Source organism: Bubalus kerabau, chromosome 2, assembly GCF_029407905.1.
Source record: "Bubalus kerabau isolate K-KA32 ecotype Philippines breed swamp buffalo chromosome 2, PCC_UOA_SB_1v2, whole genome shotgun sequence".
NCBI lineage: Eukaryota > Metazoa > Chordata > Mammalia > Artiodactyla > Bovidae > Bubalus > Bubalus kerabau.
In genome coordinates this window covers 192,319,474-192,341,342 of record NC_073625.1, presented here as the reverse complement: position 1 = coordinate 192,341,342, position 21,869 = coordinate 192,319,474, and the positions used below count along the sequence as shown (strand labels likewise).

Here is a 21,869-nt window from a genome sequence, read left to right as displayed (position 1 = left end):
TCCAGGCAAGAGTACTGGAGTGGGTTGCCATTTCCTTCTCCAGAGGATCTCCCCCACCCAGGGGTCAAACCCTGGTCTCCCACATTGTAGGCAGACGCTTAACTGTCTGAGCCAAACCCCCATAACAAAGTAATTTATTTGTACCATCTTCTACTCTGCACTCCCTCCAATAAGGCGGGGTACCACCATTTGTCTCTCAGAAAATAAGAATTAGTCTTTTGCTTTGCCTGGCATGTGATTAAAACCTCTAATTTGGTGCCTTCCAGCACCACATAGTTGTGATTGTCTGAATTTTTGTTTTTCAGCTTATTGTGGAGATAGGGGGCAGCTCCCTAGTTGAACAGACCATTTGAGGAAGAGGACTACTTTTCTACACGTAGTATTTATTGCCTTCTAGTAACTCGCTCAGAAGATGAATCCAACTAATCCTTTCCGTGGGCAGCAGACTGGTGTTTTTCCAACATCTTCCAGTAGTTCCATGGGAACATTTCAAGCTAAGCCACAATTTCGGTTTGGTGAGCCCTCTCTTTTTGGACAAAGCAATACGTTATCCGGGAAAAGCTCAGGATTTTCACAGGTGTCCAGTTTTCCAGCATCTTCTGGACAAAGTCATTCTTCAGTGCAAACATTAGGATTCTCTCAAACCACAAATGTTGGACTCTTTTCTGGACTTGAACACAGTCCAGCTTTTGTAGCTGCCTCTGGGCCTTCGAGTTCACGTGTGCCTGGAAACCCTGGATTCAGTTTTAAGTCCCCCAGCCTTGGAGCATTCCCAAGTACTTCTACTTTTGCCCCAGAAACTGGAGAAAAAGCAAGCTCTCTCTTTGGGAAAACAGAATTTGGCTTTAAACCTCTGGAAAATTCAGTGTTCAGACCAATATTGGGGGCTGAATCTGAGCCAGAGAAAACTAAGAGCCAAGTTACTTCTGGATTTTTTACATTTTCCAACCCAATCAGTAGTGGACCTGGGGGACTGGCCCCATTTCCTTTTTCTCAGGTGACAAGTAGTTCAGCCACCAATTCAAATTTTACCTTTTCAAAACCAGGCAACAATAATTCATCATCTGCCTTTACCCCTGCTTTGCCAAATCAGAATGTGGAGGAAGAGAAGAGAGGCCCCAAATCACTGTTTGGAACTTCTAGTAGTACCTTTACCACCTTCCCCATGTCTTCAGGGTCCTTGGGTGAACCCTTCCCAGTTGGCAAAACAGGTGTCAGACAAGGATGCGAAGAAGCTGTTTCCCAAATGGAGCCACTTCCCAGCCTCATGAAAGGACTGAAAAGAAAGGAGGACCAGGATCGGTCCCCAAGGAGGCACAGTCACGATGCAGCTGAAGACTTGGACCCTCTGTCAAGGGGTGATCATCCTCCAGATAAACGACCTGTTCGGTTGAATCGACCCCGAGGAGGCACTTTGTTTGGGCGGACAATACAGGATGTCTTCAAAAGCAATAAAGAAGTAGGTCGTCTGGGCAGCAAGGAATCTAAAAAGGAAACTGGCTGTGTCGAGTCTGGGGAAAATGACCACTTGGTCATCCCAGGAGGCAGTCAGTCTGTCCTGGTGCCTTCCCGGCTTCCAGGTGTGAATAAAGAGGAAGAAACTGAAAGCAGAGATAAAAAAGAAGGTACGTTCTAGAAAGTACAAAATACAGTCTATCCTACTGGCAGGTTCTTGGTAAATTTCCCCGAGTGTTAGCTTGAATCTCCTAGTTAACCCCCTGCAAACATTAGGGATCCTAACATATAGGATCCTGGAACAGGTCTCAACAGCCATAAAAATTTACTTTGCTCTTTCCTAGTTGATGCCCTAGTAATTGGAAAACGTTGCATCTGATACATTTTTGTGACTGTTCACTGATCCCCTAGATTCTCTAAGAGGAACTCCTGGCCGTCAGAGTAAGAGGAGTGAGAGCACAGACAGTCTTGGGGGCTTGTCTCCTGCTGAAGTCACAGCGATCCAGTGCAAGAACATCCCTGACTATCTCAATAACAGAACCACGCTGGAGAACCACTTTGGCAAAATTGCTAAAGTGCAGCGCATATATACCAGGCGCAGCAAAAAGCTTGCAGTGGTGTATTTTTTTGATCATGTGAGTACTCCAACAATGTAGTTCATGTGCATGAGGAAAAAAATAGGCTTTAAAGTGCCAAAGGTAGAGTGAACTTTGTCACTTTAAAACTTATTTTTAAAAATCTATCAGTTACTTGTTAGAATTTAGAAAAGTACTCTAATGTTTTAATTTGGAGAAACTGGAATAGCACTGTTTTTTTCATAAATTAGATTTATTTGTGAAAAACTTGCGGTTCCAACTGAATGCAGTGTTCTAGAAATTTTAGGTGAGTGATTCCCACGAAGTCAGATTTTTCTGAAGCACATGGGAATGTCTTGTGACCACACAGCATTTTTTCAAAGTTGAGTTTTCTTGTTTTGTTTTTGACTTTATTTTATTTGCTGATAGTACATGATATGGAGAAGGTGATGGCACCCCACTCCAGTACTCTTGCCTGGAAAATCCCATGGACGGAGGAGCCTGGTGGGCTGCAGTCCATGGGGTAGCAAAGAGTCGGACATGACTGAGCGACTTCCCTTTCACTTTTCACTTTCATGCATTGGAGAAGGAAATGACAGCCCGCTCCAGTGTTCTTGCCTGGAGAATCCCAGGGACGGGGGAGCCTGGTGGGCTGCCAGGGGGTCTATGGGGTCACACAGAGTCGGACACGACTGAAGCGACTTAGCAGCAGTACGTGATCACCGTAAACACTCAGAACAGTACAGGAAAGGTAGAATCTTGTAATCCCATCTTCCAGAGAGCACCGCTGTTAATTGTTCCTATGCCTCGACTTTAATATGTGTTTAGGTACATACACGCATAACGTATTGGTTGTAGGGTACATGCTTACATGAGCTGCTCACATTATGTAGCTTTATATCTTTTGTTATTTTCTTCTGAATATTCTTGGGAAAATTATATTCTATAGATATTTAGAAAGGATGTTTTCATTCTTTTTTAAATGATGGAGGTATTACCTGTCAACATAAAGGAAAAACCCAGAAAGTCCTATGGCAGGGGACACAAAATCACCCCTAGTTCTATCCTCTAAGATACCACCCATGAATATTTTGGATAACGTCTTTGTAAATATATAGTCACATTGTTTTTACAGAAATGACATTGCACTACATACCCTGTTTGGTAACCTCTTATGTGGTCATTTTTAGTAGCTTCTGAAATCAACGAACAGTCTAGATTAGAATGAGGTCGTTAAGAGCTACATGACGTTCTATCCTATTTACCTACTTGGCCAACTTTCTGATTTTGGACATTTCTGTGCATTTAGTTTTTATTATATCCTTTGTTTAAGTTCCTGAGAGTAGAAGTTCTGTGCCCAGATATGCACAGTTTTAGGGCTTTTGCTGTTTATTCCTTTCTACTGATTTTTTTTTTCAATTCAGCAGCATTAATTACACTCACAAATGTTGTACAACCATCACATTATCTAGTTCCAGAACTTTATAATCCTCCCAAACAGAAGCTCTGTAACCACTAAGCAGTAACTCCTCATTCCTTCCTTCCTCCAGCCCTTGGTGACCTCACATCTACTTTCTAGCTCTATGAATTCATCTGTCCTAGGTATTTCATATAAGTGGAATCGTACGATATTTATCCTCTTATGTCTGGCTTATTTCAGTTAGCATAATGTCCTCAGGGTTCATTTGTGTGGTTGTATTTCTTTCCTTTATTCCAGGTATGGTTGTCCCACCTTTCGTTTATCTGTCCCCCTGTCCACAGACCTTTTGGGTCTTGTGAATAATGCTGCCGTGAAGCCAGCACAGGTCTCTATTCAGGACCCTGCTTTCACTCCTGTTGGGTGTATACTTGGGAGTGGAATTGTCAGGTCATACAGCGGCCCTCATTTTTTTAAGATTATTTCTGTCTGTTGCAATGTCCTTTTTCTTCTAGCTGAACCTTTAAAGATATTTATATAGAAAATATATAAATTGTCATTGTAAGCAGTTCATTGATCTATAGAAAGTTGAGGTCCACTCATCACCCCTTTCTCTCCAGTTAGAGCCAGCACAATTATCTAGTGTGGTGTATGTTTTCCTAGACATTTGCCTAGGTATATTTATAGGTATGCTAACATACAGTTGGTTTTGTGTATGTATCTTTTATGATAAATTGTACCCTGTGTGTGTCAGTCTACAGGTTTCCTTTGTGTATAAGTGTTACTTGGCCATCTCTCCATTGTTCTTCAGAAAATCATATGGTGAGAATTATCAAATGCCAATAGGGCCAAGTTTATGGATTCTATCACAGTAGAGTCATTAGTTTCGATAAGGAGAAGCGCAGATACATGCTATAAGACAGGTAAGGGAGATGAAGACCGTGGCTGCCATGGCTGGAGGCAGGCGATGTGGTCAGAACGCATAGCTGTAGAGGTGTAGCTCTGTTGAACAGAATTCCACTAATGCACGTGCAGGCTTGATCTCGTTTCCTTGGTCTCCTGATGCCATCATTCTTTGTGTTGTGGACTGTTTTCCAGGCATCTGCAGCCCTGGCCAGGAAGAAAGGGAAAGATTTGCATAAAGATATGACCATCTTCTGGCACAAGAAAAAATTAAGTGAGTTTTCAGTTGTTCTCTGCACAGTCTCTCCTGCTTTGTGCAAGGCCTTGGAGTGCTGAGTGTGAGCCTGATCCCCAGTGTGGAGTGAAGTGGGGGTGGGGCTGTCTCAGTTCCTTGGGCTCCTTTCTAACAACATCCTGCCACAATTATAACTTTCCCAAGAAGCTGCCCCCAAGTCGAGTGACATGTGGTGTCATTAACTCTGTCCTGGCTTTTGCGTCCTCAGGTCCCAACAAGAAGCCCTTTTCCCTCAAGGAGAAGCAGCCAGGCGATGGGGAAGCTGGCCCGGGCACCGAGGACCCGCCCTTTCAGCACTCCCCGCTCGGCAAGCCTGGGGTGAGGACTGCAACTGGCGGCCTCCTGAGTAAAAGGTGTGGCTGGTCCTTCCAAATGCCACTGTTCTAACAGGGCAAGTGGGTTCTTGGGCTTCTCCTGTCACTGACCTCAAGGGACTTCGTAGCTGTCGTGAGATAGCGTGGAAGGGAAGTGGGTGATCGCTGACACCTGTATGGGGGCTGAGGGATGCGGAGAGGACCTGGGGGGCGGGGGCTGCCCTGGGCCCTTCCTCTCCCTCAGCCCTGCGGCCCGCGCAGTTGCTGTCATGCCATCTGTGTGATGTATATGTGCACAGACAATCGCTTTTCTCCTTAAGATGTGTAATTGGCTGCACACCATGTTCCTAATCGCCACTTGCAGCCGTGGCTGTAACTGCGCAGCCCTGTGCAGAGTCTCAGGCCGAGTCTAGCGCAGCGTGCATTTCAGAGACCTCCACGTCTCTGTGTGGAACCTCCGTTCCCAAAGGCTCCTCCCTCCTTCCCCTTGGCTTGCGGCCGGAGACTCCTGTGTGGCCCCTGCCTCCCGTTTCACAGCAGGCTAGCTTCTGTTTAATCCTGCTTCCCATATTTTGGCCAGTGGATAGTTTTCCTCACATTTTGCAGTTAACAGTGTAGTTGCTGATTTGCTTTTTCCTTTGTTTACATCCTCTTTGACATTCAAATTCCCAGAATGCTGAAAACCAGCTAGAAAATGAGGATGCTCACAGAATGCCCTGTTTTTTTCAGTACATCCTTGTAACTGAAGGGAAGCTGTGTTTGAAAACACGCAGGCCTGGTATTTCCTCGAGGTGCTGGAGTGCTTTTATCTCACTCTTAGTTTCATGTCTCTGAGATAGAAATCTACAAGTAATTCATTTCAGGGCTTCCCTGATAGCTCAGTCATTAAAGAGTCCCACCTGCAATGCAGGAGACCCCGGTTTGATTCCTGATCGGGAAGATCTGTGGGAGAAGGGATAAGCTACCCACTCCAGTATTCTTGGGCTTTCCCTTGTGGCTCAGCTGGTAAAGAATCCACGTGTGATGAGGAAGACCTGGATTCAGTCCCTGGGTTAGGAAGATGCCCTGGAGAAGGGAAAGGCTACCCACTCCAGTATGCTGGCCTAGAGAATTCCATGGATTGTATAGCGGTTTAAAGAGGAGAACCTGTGAGTAATGTGAGCCTTCATGCTCATCACTGGGTGTGTTGCGGCTGCCTCCCCTCTTTGCCGGCTGCTGTCCAACTTTGGAGGAGCTGGGTGTCCAGGATGATAAGTGTTTGTATGTGGAAAAAATCCAGATACCTGATGGATACACAGCTCTTAGCATGTTGTCTTCCTTCTAGTTCTCCTGTGAAGAAGCCGAGTCTTCTGAAGGCCCATCAGTTTGAGGAAGACCCTTTTGATGAGAGCTCCGAGGGCTCTGAGGGTCTCGGGCCGTGTGTGTCATCCCTCAGTCCCCTGATAGGTACCGTGGCTGAGACATCTGAGGAGAAGTACCGCCTGCTTGACCAGAGGGACAGGGTCATGCGGCAAGGTAAGGGGCTGGTCTCGGCAGAGGCAGTCTTCTCGGGAGCCGTGAGGGAAGGGGTGACCCTGGTCTGGGGGGCTCCACTGCCGTTGGGCCTTGGGGCCTGCGCTGTGTACCCGTGATCCCTGTTGCTTTCTGGTCTGCTGAGGCTGTGAGTGTAGACATGGACTCGGTGCGGGTGTGTTTGTAATCTTATTTTTGGACGAAAGCCAACACCATTGATACATGCAGGATTAAATAATTTAAAGGGCAGTTTTTTTAGACCTTGAGAAAGCACACATTAAAGATCAAAACTTTCCATTTAACAGAAATCACCACAAATAAAACTACAAAAGATGTCACACAGGGGAAAAGTCTGTAACTCACGACAGACAAGGGGCGGATTCCCAGGTACAGAAAGTCCTGTAGAGCCAATAAGAAAAAGACCAACTCCAGTAGAAAAATGAGTAGGGTCTGAGAGGTTCGGAAAGGGAAGTGTCAAGAGTTGACACTTGGAAATTCCCTGGTGGTCCGGTGATTAGGATTCAGCTTTGGCTTTGGATTATACCCCTGGTCAAGGAACTAAGATCCTGCAAACCGTGCAGCATGGCCAAAAAGAAAAAAAAAAAAAAGAGTTACTTCTTAAACATGTGGATGGAAAGTGGAAAGATCCTGCTGCTCTCTGCCCGTCACATGGCAGCAAGAGATGGAGAGGTCTCATACCGCCCCATCCCTGGGCAGGCTGCTCAGAGGAGCGAGTTGGCAGTGTCTCCAGGCCCAGGGGAACAGTGCTTTTGACCCAGCATTCCACACCCAGGAGTGTGACTTACAAACTGCCCCACGCGTGTGTGATATGTTTACAAGGTTTTTTGTGATGACAAAGATTGGAAAGTGACTGTCCACATGGTGGGATTCTAAACAGCCTGAAAGAAGACTGGGGTTTCTTGATGGAAAAATGATCAATGTTTATTGTGAAGCGGAAGAAGCAAGGTGTGGGAAGTGTACAGAAAGGGGAGTGTGTGTGTCCGTATACGTGTGAGTGTACTTGGCCTGTGTGTGCATAGTCATGGAGGTGAGGCAGGATCACTCACATAGCTAGCTGGTCAGGAAGCAGGGAGCACGGTCGTGGGGTCCCATCTGGGATGTTGTACCTTTGGAATGTTAAACCATGTCAGTGTATTTAAAGCCTATTCAAAAATCAGATGTCCTGTTAACACTAAGAGCTATGTACAGTGACCAAAAATAAAACAGCACACGTGTTCTTCTTTGCAGTTTTTTTCAGAATTAAATTTTATCTGCAGGATTTTGTAGAAGCTGTACAGGAATAAACATGTGTTTTCCTTAACACAATAATAAAAGCTGCTACCATAGGTTATGTCATTGACATGTGATTTTTGTATTCCTAAAAGAATCAATAGACATTGGAATTTTTAAAAGTAAAATAAGATGTGAATGTTTTGAATTGTGAGGTTGTTGCATTTCATTTCATTTAATAGATACTTTGGTAACTGTGTAGTTCTGTGGGTAAGAGTCGTCTATTCAGGTCAGGATCCAGCTGACTTCCATTAATGTGATTCCTGTTAAAAACATGATGAAACACTGAGAGTTCTGGAATACTGGCATATTTTGAATATTTCTTTTAAGAGATTGATCCTTTGACAAAACATTGCAGCATGATTGTTTATCATTCAGGTCATTATAGGAGCCATAAAGACCCGTGTGTGGGCCCCTCCCTGCCACCAGCTGCTGTGCGCTGACGATCTGTGACTGTTGGAGACCCACCCGCAGAGAGGAGAAGGCCTGGAGGGTCTTCATGGGTCTTGATGGCTTGTCACCTGGTGTGATAGGCAGTGCTTTCCTTTTTCTGAGGCCCAGTAGTGTTTTTTAGATTTTTTCCTTTGTAAAAGAAAGGAAAAGAATTTTTATTTCTCCTTTTATCATTGTGAAAATGCACTTCTCTGGCTTCCCAGTAACTGTGGTACATTTTTACTTTTTACCTGATACTGTTTAGCTCGGGTGAAAAGGACCGACCTGGACAAAGCAAGAACTTTTGTTGGGACGTGCCTGGATATGTGTCCTGAGAAGGAACGGTACATGCGGGAGACCCGGAGCCAGCTGAGTGTGTTTGAAGTGGTCCCAGGCACTGACCAGGTAGAGCCTCGCATCCCCGTGGGGTTGCTCTCCAGGCTGCTGTCCGTGTTTAATCACGGGTGGAGCGGGATATGCTGGGGAGGGAAGGCTGGTTTCATGATTTCTATACTATTTGATTTGGGGGTTGCTTTGCTAGAATGTGGTGGGGATATGCTATTAACCATCATGTTCATTCCATTATTTGTATCATGAGGTATGTATGAAGCAGTCTTATGTAAGGTGACTGGACCACGTGGTTCCCTAAGTTATGGAAATACATACAAATCTGTGTTTCACAAATTAAACAAACTTTCCCTTTCTTTTTGCTTTTCAGTTTTATTCCTTTTTTATGTTTATGTTTTGTGTGTTTGAGGTTATGCTCTAGGTATTTTGTATGAATCTTTTTCACTTAAAATTCTGTCATGAGCATTTTCTTTTGTATAGTAAACTCTTTCTAAGCATTTAAAACTTTACATATAGGCACACCACTTGATTATGTAACTCTTTCAGAACTCCCCTTTCTGCAATCACAGGCTGTTTCTGATTTTCCACTGTTACCAACTCTGTTGGCATGCTCTGTCAATGGTTCTAAGGTTTTCAGCTTCCTTCCCTCTGATAGATTCCAGGAATGAAGGGCTGTGCCAGAGGTGTGACTTTTCCTAAGGTTCCTGAACATGAGTAGATGCATGTCCCAAGTTGTTTCCCCAGAAGTCTGCACCATCTTACATTCATTTTCTCTCTGTTAATTTTCCTTCGGGTTTCTCCTTTACTGGCTGGGGGTTTTACGGCTGCCTTCACCTGTCAGCAAGGTGGCAGTTGTCAAGGCAGGTGCCCAGGGCAGAGACTTGTGGCTTTTCTGCTCCACCGTCAGCCGCAGGCCTCCAGCCTCTTCTTGCAGCTCTGGGCTCTGGAGGGCCTTCCCCAGACCCTGCTGCTACTCTTCCTGCCTCCTCACTGCCAGCTCCGTTTCTGGTCCGTATAGTCAATCTGGTATATGAGCATGGCTGAGACCTTTTAAAATCTTTATCAAGTCCTTCACCTGTCACACCCCAGCAGGTGTGTCTTCGCTTAAATTTCTCTGCATTTTGATGTGGTAGCCTGTTCACTCCTTGTCATGTTTGCCAAAAACAAGTTGCTTTATTTTGCCTTTTAATTGTTACCTTAAAATAGAAATTTTGTGTTCTAAAATTGTATTCTGAAGTATTGACCTTACTTGTGTGTGTGTGTGTGTGTGTGTGTGTGTGGTCTTCCCCACTTTTGGGTACAGCAGCAGGGAGGCTGGCCTGGCACCTGCCACCCAGCTGCTCGTCCCTACTCCCCACTCTCAGGTGGACCACGCGGCCGCTGTGAAGGAGTACAGCCGCTCCTCAGCCGACCAGGAGGAACCCCTGCCACACGAGCTGCGTCCCTCGGGGGTGCTCAGCAGGACCATGGACTATCTGGTGACCCAGATCATGGACCAGACGGAGGGCGGCCTGCGGGACTGGTACGACTTCCTGTGGAACCGCACGCGGGGCATACGGAAGGTATCAGCCACTTCGGACAAGGAAGCTAGAAAAACTAGAAAGCGTACGTGAAGTCTAGAGTGAAAAGGAGAGTTCTTGTCATTTTACTCAGTTACATTTCATCTGTAACAAAAAAAATACACTGTTCCTTTAAAATCATTACGAAGTCCTGTTAAAATGTGCTTCATGCTTGTTTCAAATTGAAGTCTGAGAAATTCAGATAATCATGATTTTTCTAATAATTGATCCTTACGTTTGGAGATGTGTTGAGACCTGTGTGTACGTAAGATGTGTGCATGCATGCGTGTGTGATGCGTGTGTAATTACTCCACCTCACTTGTGTCCAGGACATCACGCAGCAGCACTTGTGTGACCCAGTGACGGTGTCTCTGATTGAGAAGTGCACCCGGTTTCACATCCACTGTGCTCACTTCATGTGTGAAGAGCCCATGTCCTCATTTGATGCCAAGATCAACAATGAGAACATGACCAAGTGCCTCCAGAGTCTGAAGGAGATGTACCAGGACCTGAGGAACAAGGGCGTGTTCTGTGCTAGTGAGGCAGAGTTCCAAGGCTACAACGTCCTGCTCAATCTCAACAAGGGGGACATCCTAAGGTGAGCTTTCCAACTCGGAAGTCAGCCTAAGCTGTAGGGAAAGGCAGGCTGTAACCAGGAAGAGAGCTTTCAGGATTGCTGGCGGCGGCACTGAGGACGCTCTGGTGTCGGTGTTAGTGAGAAAGCTGGGCTCAGCGTGCGGCCTCTGGAGCCGAGCTACCGAGGGAGAGGCTGGGGCTGCCCACGAGCACCTGAGCATCCTGAGTGGGCCCCAGACACTTCCTGAGGACCAGTTCTCCTCATCAGCTGGAGAGGATGCACTCAGCGAGTGGGTCCCTTATCAGAGTAGTACACACGTGCACTCAAACCTCTTCAAAGATCTTAGCTGCAGGAGAGGGAAAAATGGTGTGAAACAGAAGTGCTGAGGGTGGGATATCAAGAAAGAATTTTAAACCTTGCACACCTATAGACATGAAATGATACATCTGTAGACATTTCTGTGAAGAATACCAGAGTCCCCAGGCCCTCCATTCCTGTCGTTGGTAAACTGGATTTCCTTAAGTTGAAACTTGTTTTCAGCCTAGTGTTTTCCCTGAGAACCTGGTTACAGAATATCTTAAGTGTGTGATTGATTTTAAGTTTTAAAATCAAGCCTTAGGGATAAACTAGTCAGGGAAAAGGGCTGTGTAGTCTTTTCATATATGATAAGCAGTTGTTTCCTGTCTTGAATAATTCAGTCTAATCAGTATTTTTTCCCCCTGCCCTTGCTGCACAGCTTGTAGAATCGTAGTTCCTTGATCAGAGATTGAATCCAGGCCCTCAGCAGTGAAATCGTAGAGTCCTAACCATTGGACTGCCAGGGAATTCCCCAGATCAGTTTATTTCTAAACAAAACAAAGTTAAACTTTGTTTCTTAAGCGTCGTCATCAAACACTGGTAGCTGGCAGTCAGTTGGCATTAAAATAACTCTTTGATTTGATAATCAATTCTTAAATTATTGCTGGAGTCTGTTTATTCATCATCTTTTTAAAGAATACCTTTGTTGCCAATCCAGCCCGAGTCAGGGTGGCCTTGACACAGGTGAGCCGTGAACACACGGGCACTGTGACACCAAGGCCTTCTACTTCAGTATAGTTGAGACCTTATTTTATTGTCAGCTCTGTTTTTGTGGAAATTTTGTCTCATGGAAGATCACGTTCTAACCACTTCTATCTCCTCTGATTAACAGAGAAGTGCAGCAGTTCCACCCTGCCGTTAGAAACTCCCCTGAGGTGAAATTTGCTGTTCAGGCCTTTGCTGCATTGAACAGTAATAACTTTGTGCGATTTTTTAAACTGGTCCAATCAGCTTCTTATCTGAACGCTTGTCTTCTGCATTGTTACTTTAATCAGGTGAGTACTGTCACTGTCCTGGAAGGAAAAGGCCATGCACTGGGAAACATTCCTCTTCTGGTTCAGATGAGGGAGTCTCTTCAGAACGCTCTCGCTTGAGTTCAGCACTAGCATTTTCCGTGGGAACAAAGAAGCCAGAAAGCAAACCGCATGCACAGACCTCTAAGCTAGAACTTAACAAGTGTTGTCTGTCTTCAGTTTTGGAGTGAGCCTGATGATGCTAAATTCATTTCAGTAAATATCTGAAGTGCCTGCTCTTTGTTGCACTGGGGTTACAAAGACTGGGCAAGACCAGTGTCTTACCTTCGGCTTTGTGTAGAGTGTCATCCTGATCTCAGACTCCCACAGTCAGGTCTAATGCCCTGAAGCACCTGGGGAAGATAAGAAAGCAGTGGCCCTGCCACCTCACAGCAGTCCCTGCACCCCCAGGGTCCTCGCCAGGAGCCCCCTGTGCTGGTGGGGTAGGGAGGAGGCTGCACCAGGCTTCTTGGGAACCTGCCTGGCCCGTTTTGTGACTCCAGCTCATTTTTCTTCTTTGGTCACAAGTCGTCCTATAAACAGTGACTAAACCCACCATCACATCCCAGGCAAAGAATCTGCAAGCTTGCTCATTGTCAGATCTGACAGTTTCCAAGAGAACAGAAATTCTGGAACAAATGAAAGGATTTCTAACAAAGTGCACTTAGGAAACTCTGTGCAGTTGATAAATACAACTGATAGTATTTTTACAATGAGTATTTAATGTTACGAGAATGTTGACCATTTGCATCCATTTTAGTAATTTTAAACTAAGAAATCTAAGCATTTTTTCTTTAGAAAAACAAAGTGTTTCACCAGCAGCAGCCACAGGGTCCTGTTTTCCCCACCTACAGCGGTGCCTTCCTGCCCTGCAGCTGCAGCACGCTCCTGCCTCAGGGCCTTGGCAGTTGCTATCCTCACTGAACCACACAGAGCTCCCCTCCTCCAGATCCTTCTCTGCAGGGCCCACCCTCGCCACCCCGCCTGCCTGTGCTCCCTGTCCTCCTCTGCTGTCCTTCCTGTCCCGCTTTCACTGTTGAATGCACTCTGCATTTTGTACACACGTATTGTTCAGTGTCGGTCTGTCCTGCCATGTCAGCTCTGTGAGGACGGGTCTTGTCTGTTCATTGCTGGACCCTGGCTTGGACAATGCCAGCCTTGAAGTAACACTGTCAACCGGTGTTGGGTTGGTTCAAGGACACGGAAGAGGAAGGGGAGGGTTACCGGAGCCCTGGGACCAAGCTGACCTGGCAGCCTCTTCATGTTTCCTTCTGCGTTTGTAAAGCGGTCAGTGTGACGCTGTGAAACGACTTTTACTCAGTTTCATGTCACACACTTTCCATGGCATTCCACCATCTCCGTGGTGAGTTTTAGTAGCTACACAGCTTTCTGTTGAGTGGAGGATGCACCTGCTAGTGGGTGGTTTGTTTTTTAGTTTTTCTAATAAATAAAGTCTTCACAGCCCAACCATTTGCATGTATGAAGCTGTTTGCTTTGCATCATCTCTGGGCATTTTACGATGAGCAGACAGCCTACTGAGCACTAAGCTGAGTCCAGGGTACTTTCCAGAGGGACTGAGAGTCCCTTGGACTGCAAGGAGATCCAACCAGTCCATCCTAAAGCAAATCAGTCTTGAATATTCATTGGAAGGACTGATGCTGAAGCTGAAACGCCAATACTTTGGCCACCTGATGCGAAGAGCTGACTCATTTGAAAAGACCCTGATGCTGGGAAAGATTGGGGGCAGGAGGAGAAGGGGGCGACAGAGGATGAGATGGTTGGATGGCATCACTGACTCAATGGACATGAGTTTGGGTGAACTCTGGGAGCTGGTGATGGACAGGGAGGCCTGGCGTGCTGTGGTTCATGGGGTCCTAAACAGTCTGACACGACTGAGCAACTGAACTGAACTGAACTGAGTGCTCTGTGGCCCTGGGCACCTGACCTGCTGTGACTCAGTGACTTGGCTTCTCGTTTCAGATCCGCAAGGATGCGCTCCGAGCGCTCAATGTGGCGTACACAGCAAGCACACAGCGCTCCACCATCTTCCCCCTGGATGGTGTGGTGCGCATGCTGCTGTTCAGAGACGGCGAGGAGGCCACAGACTTCCTCAACTGCCATGGCCTCACAGTTTCCGACGGGTAAGCACCGAGGCAGAGGCGGGGGGCCGCTCTCCTTTTTTTCCCTTTTAGTACTGGGAAGGCCGGGAAGTGCCTGTGCCTCGCCAGGCCCTAGAGAAGGCACAGTCCACGGGCTGCCTCCCTGGGGTGCAGGCACTAGGGCAAGGCCTGGAACAGCTGGCAGGGTAAGGTTCAGACCCACCTCTTCCTGACTTTTCACAAGTAACTTAAGAACCTGATGGTCGAGGTTGAGGTTGGGGCCTCCTTGTTCTGTCCCTGAAGATGGCCTCTCCGACTGGCCACGGCGTCTCTGCTGCAGTCAGATTTGAGAATGTGGTGGAACTTGAGGACCCTCTTCTAGAACATGGCTCACAGCCTGTTGTGTCTGGATCTGGGATTTCCTTGACCCCATCTCCTCTGACTTCTCATCACAGGCCACATCTGCCTTGCAGACCTGCCCTTAGGGTATGAGCTGGGCGCTTGTAGTCAGGTGTCACTCTACCTGGGGATCCAGGTGACTCCCGCATCACATAGAGATGCTGGCGGTGGTGGGTGCTGTGAGCTGGACTTTTGCCGCCTCCCCCATTTCCATGTGACTGGTAGGCAGCATGGCGACTGCAGGGGTCTGCAGAGGTGAGGGCAGCCTCTTGCCTGTGTGATGCCTCTCCATGGGTTCTTTGTGGTCTGATAGCTGTGTCGAGCTGAACCGATCCTCGTTCCTGGAGCCCGAGGGCTTGTCCAAGGCCAGGAAGTCAGTGTTCATCACCAGGAAACTGACGGTGTCGGTTGGGGAGATTGTGAATGGAGGGCCGTTGCCCCCCATACCCCGTCACACCCCCGTGTGCAGCTTCAATGCCCAGAACAAGTACATCGGGGATAGCCTGGCTGCAGAGCCGCCTTTGGGCGTGCAGAGACCTGGCTTGGACCTGGCAGGTGAGTGAAGCCACGGTCTCGGGAGGGCACCTCACCCTGGGGTCGGGCAGACACCAGCGTGGTGCTGCCTAAACAGCTTCCTGGCCCCACAGGCGCTGGGTTCCTGCTGGTAAAGCACTCCTGGCGCCCGATCATGGCTCAGGAGGCACCCCATGGTGGTCTGCTCAGGAGGGTGGCCTGGGCCTATCCCTGATGCCCACCTTCACTGGTTCTTCTAGGTGCAGGGAGAGGAGAGGAATGTGGTGCAGAGGCGGCCGAGCCCCTGCCGGCTCTCCTCCTGCAGCCCCTGCCTGTGTCAGCTTCTCCATCACATCGCTCGGTGCTGCCCCCGAGCATGGTGCCCAGCCTCCTGCAGCCCCCTGTGCAGCCCCCCATGCAGTTGGAGCTCCTCCCGCCGAAGCCTGTGCCTGTTTACTCAGATGCGGTAAGGCATTCTCCCACTGTTGTGGACAAACATCCAGCTGTGTCTGATGTCCAGTCTGACCGTGTCTGTGTTCCTGGGGTCAGTGTGCCCTGATGGATGGCCCCAGGTCCGAGCACTCCACACAGGTTATGAGATTTTATCTTGCCACCACGTTGCTTGGGTGCCACTGGGCACGGGGCACCACCCTCCCTGGGGAACAAGGAGGCCTGAAGGGTAGCGAGGAAGGACCACAGCAGCTGAAGCTGCGTTGGCACGGGGGGCAGCATTGGGGCCGTCTGAACGGCTGTCGACCAGCAGGAAGTAGGCTTGTCCTCTCATGTCCAGAAGGCTCCTGTTTATCAGCAGGAAACCTCACCAGGTGCACACAACCAGGCCTTGTGTGAGGGTCATTTAGACACCCTCAAAGAGCTTCCAGTGATGAGGTCTTGCAGGAATTTCTGACCCAGGTGGGACGTCCTGTGACATCTCTGTGGCTCACGGAACATCTCCAGTACCTTCGGCTGTAGAGGTGGATCGCTTGGGGATAAGCTGGGTGTGGATGAGGCAGTGTTGCTTTGGCCAGCACTCCTGAGCCTTCTGCCCTCCCCTTAGGACCTGGCCCAAGTGGTGGATGAGCTTATCCAGGAGGTTCTTCAGAGTGACTTTGAGGAAGTGGGTGCCGCCGGGGCAGCCTTTGCAACCACAGCCCTGGGGTAAGTGCGGTGCGTCTCCTGTTCTGAGGCTGTCTGCACTGGGGCCGCCTGCTGTCCCTGCAGACGCTTCCTCTCGACAAGTGAGCGCAGCCACCCCTTTGTGCAGGCTCAAGTGTTGGTCCTGCTCACTAGGTGGGTGTGCCCCTCACGTTCCTGACCTGTGTGTGTGGTTTGCAGGTGGTTTCTCTGTGTGTGTGAGTTTTGAGCAGCATTAGGTTTATTAAAGTTGTAAATTAGAAACCTGTTTTTTAAGTTTTAAGCATGATTAAAAATCTAATAGTAAAAAATCTAGTAGTAAGTAGTTCATTCTCTGTTAAAAAATAAAAACACTTGATTTTAGATTAAGTCTCAGTTTATAAATTTAGCAGATTAAATTCCTTTAAGCATTTGTTACCATTTGCATTATATACCACGATAAAATTTCCTTAGACATTTCAGACTACATTTACAAATTTTATAAATCTGATTTTGTGTAATACCTTAAGAATCTAGTCTTGATAAATTTAATAATCAAAATCTTTCTAAACTCCTAAGCAGCTTTTGTAGTTAATAGTTAATTAAAATCTGATTAATTAGTAAGTTAGGCTGTCTTAAGGATTTCAAACTTCTTTTAAAAATTCTAGTACGTATAAAGCAACACACTGATAAGAAAGGATTATTTCATCTGTATAAATGTAGGTTACATAAAAGGATCAGTTTTTTCCATGAATTTGTTCATTTTTTTAATATACCAGAATTAGATACATACTTTCTATTTGATGGAGTTAAAAATAAATATGATTTCCATGGGCTTAATTTTTTATTGTGGTAAATATACATAACAATTTACCATTTTAATCATTTTAAGTGCACAATTCAATGGCATTAGCTTTATTAACAATGTGGTGTATTCATCACCACTGTCTACTTCCAGTTCTATTTCTGAATAATATTCCATTAAATATATGCACATACACACACATACACACGTATATATTCATGCCACATTTATTTATTCACTGGTGCTATTTAATAAGTTGTTATTTCCACCTTCTGGCTATTGTGACTGATGCTGCTCTGAATACCGGGGCACAAGTAACTAACTGTTTGAGCCCCTGCTTTCAGTTCCTATGGGCACGTGCTTAGGAGTAGAATTATTGGATCATGTGAGCTATTTTAAATTTTTTTGAGAAATCATCAAACTATTTTTCGTAGGAGCAGCACCATTTTTGCATTCCCACCAGTAGTGCACAAGGGTTCCAGTTTCTCTACATCCTTTCAAGCCATGCTATCCTTTTGTTTTTTTTTTTTAAAGTAATAACCATCGTAATGTGTGAAGTAGTGACTCGTGGTTTTGAGTTAGATTTCTCTAATGACTAATCATGGAGAAGGCAATGACACCCCACTCCAGTACTCTTGCCTGGAAAACCCCATGGATGAAGGAGCCTGGTGGGCTCCAGTCCATGGGGTCACTAAGTCGGACACGACTGAGGGACTTCACTTTCACTTTTCACTTTCATTCATTGGAGAAGGAAATGGCAACCCACTCCAGTGTTCTTGCCTGGAGAATCCCAGGGACGGGGGAGCCTGGTGGGCTGCCATCTATGGGGTCGAACAGAGTCGGACAGACTGAAGTGACTTAGCAGCAGCAGCAGCAGAATGACTAATCATATTGAGCATCTTTTCATGTAATTATTGGCCATTTGTGTGTCTTTGTAGAAATGTGTACTTAAGTCTTTTGCTCGTTTTTGAATTTTTTTGTTGTTGTAGGAATTCTTTCATATTCTGGATGTTAATCATTATTTAGTATTTGATTTGCAAATATTTTCCCCCAATCTATGGATTGTCTTTTTACTCTTTTGAGTGTGCATCCTCTGATGTGCAAAAATTTTTAATTTCTATATAGTTCAGTTTATTTTTTCCTTTTGTTGCCTGTGCTTTTGTTATCATATTCAAGAAATCACTGTCAAAGCCTGTGTTGTGACGATTTTGCCCTATGTTTTCTAATAAGAGTTTTATAATTTTAGCTCTTAAGTTTGTTTTTGATCCATTTTATTTTTATATATTGTGTAAGATAAGGATCCAACATTGTTCTTTTGTATGTGGGTATCCAGTTTTCCTAGCACTACTGTTGAAAAGAAGGTACTTTCTTCTTTGAATGGTCTTGCTTATCCCTGTTGAAAATCAGTTGACCATATATGTGAGGATTTCTTTCTGGGCTCTATATTTCATTGGTCTGAATGTCCGCTTTTATGATACCATACTGCTTTTATTTGATTACTATAACTTTGTTGTAAGTTGTTATAAGTTTTGAAATCACAAAGTGTGAGTCCTTCAGCTTTGTTTCTCTTTTTCAAGACTGTTTCTCTATTTGCAGACCCTTTAAATTTCATAAGAATTTTAGGATGGGTTTTTCTATTTCTGCAAAAAGTTATATTGGGATTTTGTTGGTGATTGCAGTGAATCTATAGATTGCTTTAGGTGGTATTAACATCTTAACATGGAGAAGGCGATGGTACCCCACTCCGGTACTCTTGCCTGGAAAATCCCATGGGCAGAGGAGCCTGGTAGGCTGCAGTCCATGGGGTCGCTAAGAGTCGGACACGACTGAGCGACTTCACTTTCACTTTTCACTTTCATGCATTGGAGAAGGAAATGGCAACCCACTCCAGTGTTCTTGCCTGGAGAATCCCAGGGACTGGGGAGCCTGGTGGGCTGCCGTCTATGGGGTTGCACAGAGTCAGACACGACTGAAGTGACTTAGCAGCAGCAGCAACATCTTAACAATATTAAGTCTTCCAGTCTGTGAACATGGATGTCTTTCCATTTGTTTATGTCTTCCTCAGAATAAGGCTAAAAAAATTGCTCAGGGGACTTCCATGGTGGTCCAGTGGTTAAGACTCTGTACTTCCACTGCAGGGGGTGTGGGTTTGATCCCTGGTCAGGGAACTAAGCTCCTACATGCCATACGGCATGGCCAAAAAATAAATTTAAAAATTAAAAAAAAACTACCACTCAAATTTCTTTTTGTTTTAATATCATTTTTAGAGTCTAAAATAAATATATAATAAATAGCAAGTAGTAAGTTATTAGCAAAAAACATAAAGCAAGAAATACACAATAAAATGATCTATAACAACCACATTTAAGAATATTCCAATATCGAACTGCAAATTTCAACAATGCAAAACTGCAGTTACTTTTGCATCAACTTAATAGAAACCAAGTAGATACTTTTTTCCTTGCCAGTGTTAGAAGTCTAGTAATATGGTTAGTGTGGCTTGTATTATTTATTTAGAACAGTATCCACTTTGCTCTGTCTAGCGTTTCCAATGCTGCTATGGAGGAGCTGTTAACAGCTACAACCACAGGCATTCTGAGGCACATTGCAACTGAAGAAGTCACCCAGGAAAGGGAGCGGAAGGAGGAAGAGAGGCGGCGGGCGGAAGAGGAGAGGTGCGTTTCATCCCTGCTGTGCATGGGGCAGCGTGGCTGCAGGAGAGAGCCTTCCGCGGCCTCGGATTCTCTTGCTTTTGCCCGCTGCACTAGTTGGACTCACAGCTCACCCCGCACCTTCGTACACTGTGGCCCAGGGTGTGGGTGATGGTCAGGGGAATGGGAGTAGGGGTGGCTGTGTGACCTTCTCCTGAGACCAGAGGGGTCAGGTCTGCTGACTCAGCATAACTCAGATTCCCCTCTTGCAAGGTCACAGAGTGTGGCAACTCTTATTTCTTGTGCTCTTTCACTTTTTTCCTTTAGGTTGAAACAAGAGAGAGAATCGGTGTTAACGCAGCTGAGCCAGGACCTGGCCGCAGAGCTGACAGAAGTTGTGGTGACAGAATGTGTGAGAGAAACCTGCTCCCAGGAGTTGAAGTAAGTGACACTCTGGTGTCCTGCAGTGTAAGGCGCATGAGTGGGCAGGAGGGGGTTAGCTCAGGCTGGCTGGCTTTCCATCTGCACGTGGAGTGTATCTGCTGGTTGACTAGACGCTCACAGGCCCTCCCTGTGCTTGTGTCTGTTACTGCCAGGGAGGCCCTCACCACTCTCATCTTCCTGTAGACCCTGCCCTGGGCTTGGGGATGTGTCTGTTCATGAAAGAATTTGCTGATAGTCTTCTCTACACTGTTCATTTTTCTTAAGTAGAAGATCCTTTCCCTTGTTTCACATGTCAAAAGATTCCTTTGCGTTATCTCACTTAAGAACTTCAATGCCAAGCTTCAGGAAGGAGGTTCGATTGTGCTGGGAAATCTGTCCTTGTGTTTCATTTCCGCTGGGACAGGCCTGTAGCCTCTGGTGCAGATGGAGACACAGCTAGGAGGCAGAGTGTGTTATTGAATGTTTCTTTCCATTTTTATTAATTGGGAGTCTATTTCACTGCTTCCTGTAACAAGAGACCTCATGAATGATGGGTGTTTGTCTGTTCTTCTTCCCAGGAAGGGTTATTAGGAGACAGCAGCACCTAGGATTCACTGACATGCAGGCGACTGCTGCTCTCTGTAGCTCCAGGAGACTTGAACTAGAGTTCAGCCCGGGATGTCTCTAGCCACGATAGAGGATAGCTAGTGGAAGTGGGTCTTGCCTGTTTGAGCTTCTTTGACTTTGATAATAAACTTCTCATCGGATATTGTTGATGAGAAGATAGTTTAGTTGTTTCAACGACCATTTAAAAATTAAATTTCTAACTATAAAATAAAGGCTTATTTCTTGACTGTTTATAAGGGCCATGTTGGAGCTACAGCCTTATACCCTGTACCACTTTAGTTCTTTTTCCATCTATCTTTTCAGATGTCTGTGCCTTATATGAAATAAAATCTTCAAGCTTTTCTTACAGTGACGACATGATTTCATTTTAGAGTTAAGGACGTGGACTTGTATACTTCAGGCAGGCCCTGTGTGGGGCCTTGGGTGCAGTGCTCTTAAGCTGATCGATCGCCCTGTTTCCTAGGAGTGCAGTGGAGACAGACCAGAGGGTTCGTGTGGCCCGCTGCTCTGAGGACGTCTTTGCGCATCTGGTGGACTTGTTTCTCGGGGAGGAAATTTTCCAGACTGCAAAAGAGACCCTGCAGGAGCTTCAGTGCTTCTGCAAGTATCTCCAACGGTGAGTCCCATGTCCTTAAAGAGAGTCAGTGCACACAGAGTATCTTTTACCAAGATTATACTTTCACAGTTGATAATACACACATGTAACATGTTCCTTCCTAAAGGGTATAAACTAAGTAAAGAATTAGATTGGGATGGGGGAACTGTTCTGTATTTCAACAAATATATATAGGTAGCCTTCTGCTGTTTACCCAATGTGCTGGACACGGGGAGATGGCCATGAACAAGCCAAGTGATAGCCGTGTACACCTGTATAGGTGAATTTGTAAAACATAATTTTTAGTGAAAAGAAAAACAGTTCTTAGGGAAATGTGTACAACATCTACATTGTCTATTCCAACTCAATAGGTTGTTTTAGATTTATGTATAGTAGTACAACCCTAAAGAAGGGAAAGAAAAGAACAAACATAAAGCTGACACAGCGGTTACCTTTGGGAACAAGAGGGTGAGTGACTGAGCAGGGCCCGTGGGTGCTCATGGCCGCTGCTTCTTAACTGCATGGAAGGATGTGGGTATTTGATTTATCATTAGTCTTTAAAATGGGGGTAGATGGGTTATGTGTGAAGGGTGATTC

At 46.0% G+C, this 21,869-nt stretch overlaps 1 protein-coding gene across 3 annotated transcripts in view; it reads left to right on the top strand.

The window, feature by feature from the left end:
- The window catches only part of MCM3AP (minichromosome maintenance complex component 3 associated protein), a 42,688-nt gene that overhangs the window by 1,167 nt on the left and 19,652 nt on the right, over window positions 1-21,869 (top strand). For all 3 annotated transcript variants that reach the window (XM_055569863.1, XM_055569862.1, XM_055569864.1), the window contains exons 2-17: window positions 306-1,625; window positions 1,867-2,090; window positions 4,546-4,624; window positions 4,854-4,998; window positions 6,284-6,474; window positions 8,459-8,598; window positions 9,906-10,103; window positions 10,430-10,698; window positions 11,867-12,029; window positions 14,028-14,188; window positions 14,859-15,100; window positions 15,319-15,524; window positions 16,116-16,216; window positions 19,520-19,651; window positions 19,955-20,068; window positions 21,141-21,293. In XM_055569863.1, coding sequence (XP_055425838.1) covers window positions 413-1,625; window positions 1,867-2,090; window positions 4,546-4,624; window positions 4,854-4,998; window positions 6,284-6,474; window positions 8,459-8,598; window positions 9,906-10,103; window positions 10,430-10,698; window positions 11,867-12,029; window positions 14,028-14,188; window positions 14,859-15,100; window positions 15,319-15,524; window positions 16,116-16,216; window positions 19,520-19,651; window positions 19,955-20,068; window positions 21,141-21,293 — 3,731 coding nt within the window. In that variant the 5' untranslated portion in view covers window positions 306-412. The remainder of the gene's footprint in view (window positions 1-305; window positions 1,626-1,866; window positions 2,091-4,545; window positions 4,625-4,853; window positions 4,999-6,283; window positions 6,475-8,458; window positions 8,599-9,905; window positions 10,104-10,429; window positions 10,699-11,866; window positions 12,030-14,027; window positions 14,189-14,858; window positions 15,101-15,318; window positions 15,525-16,115; window positions 16,217-19,519; window positions 19,652-19,954; window positions 20,069-21,140; window positions 21,294-21,869) is intronic.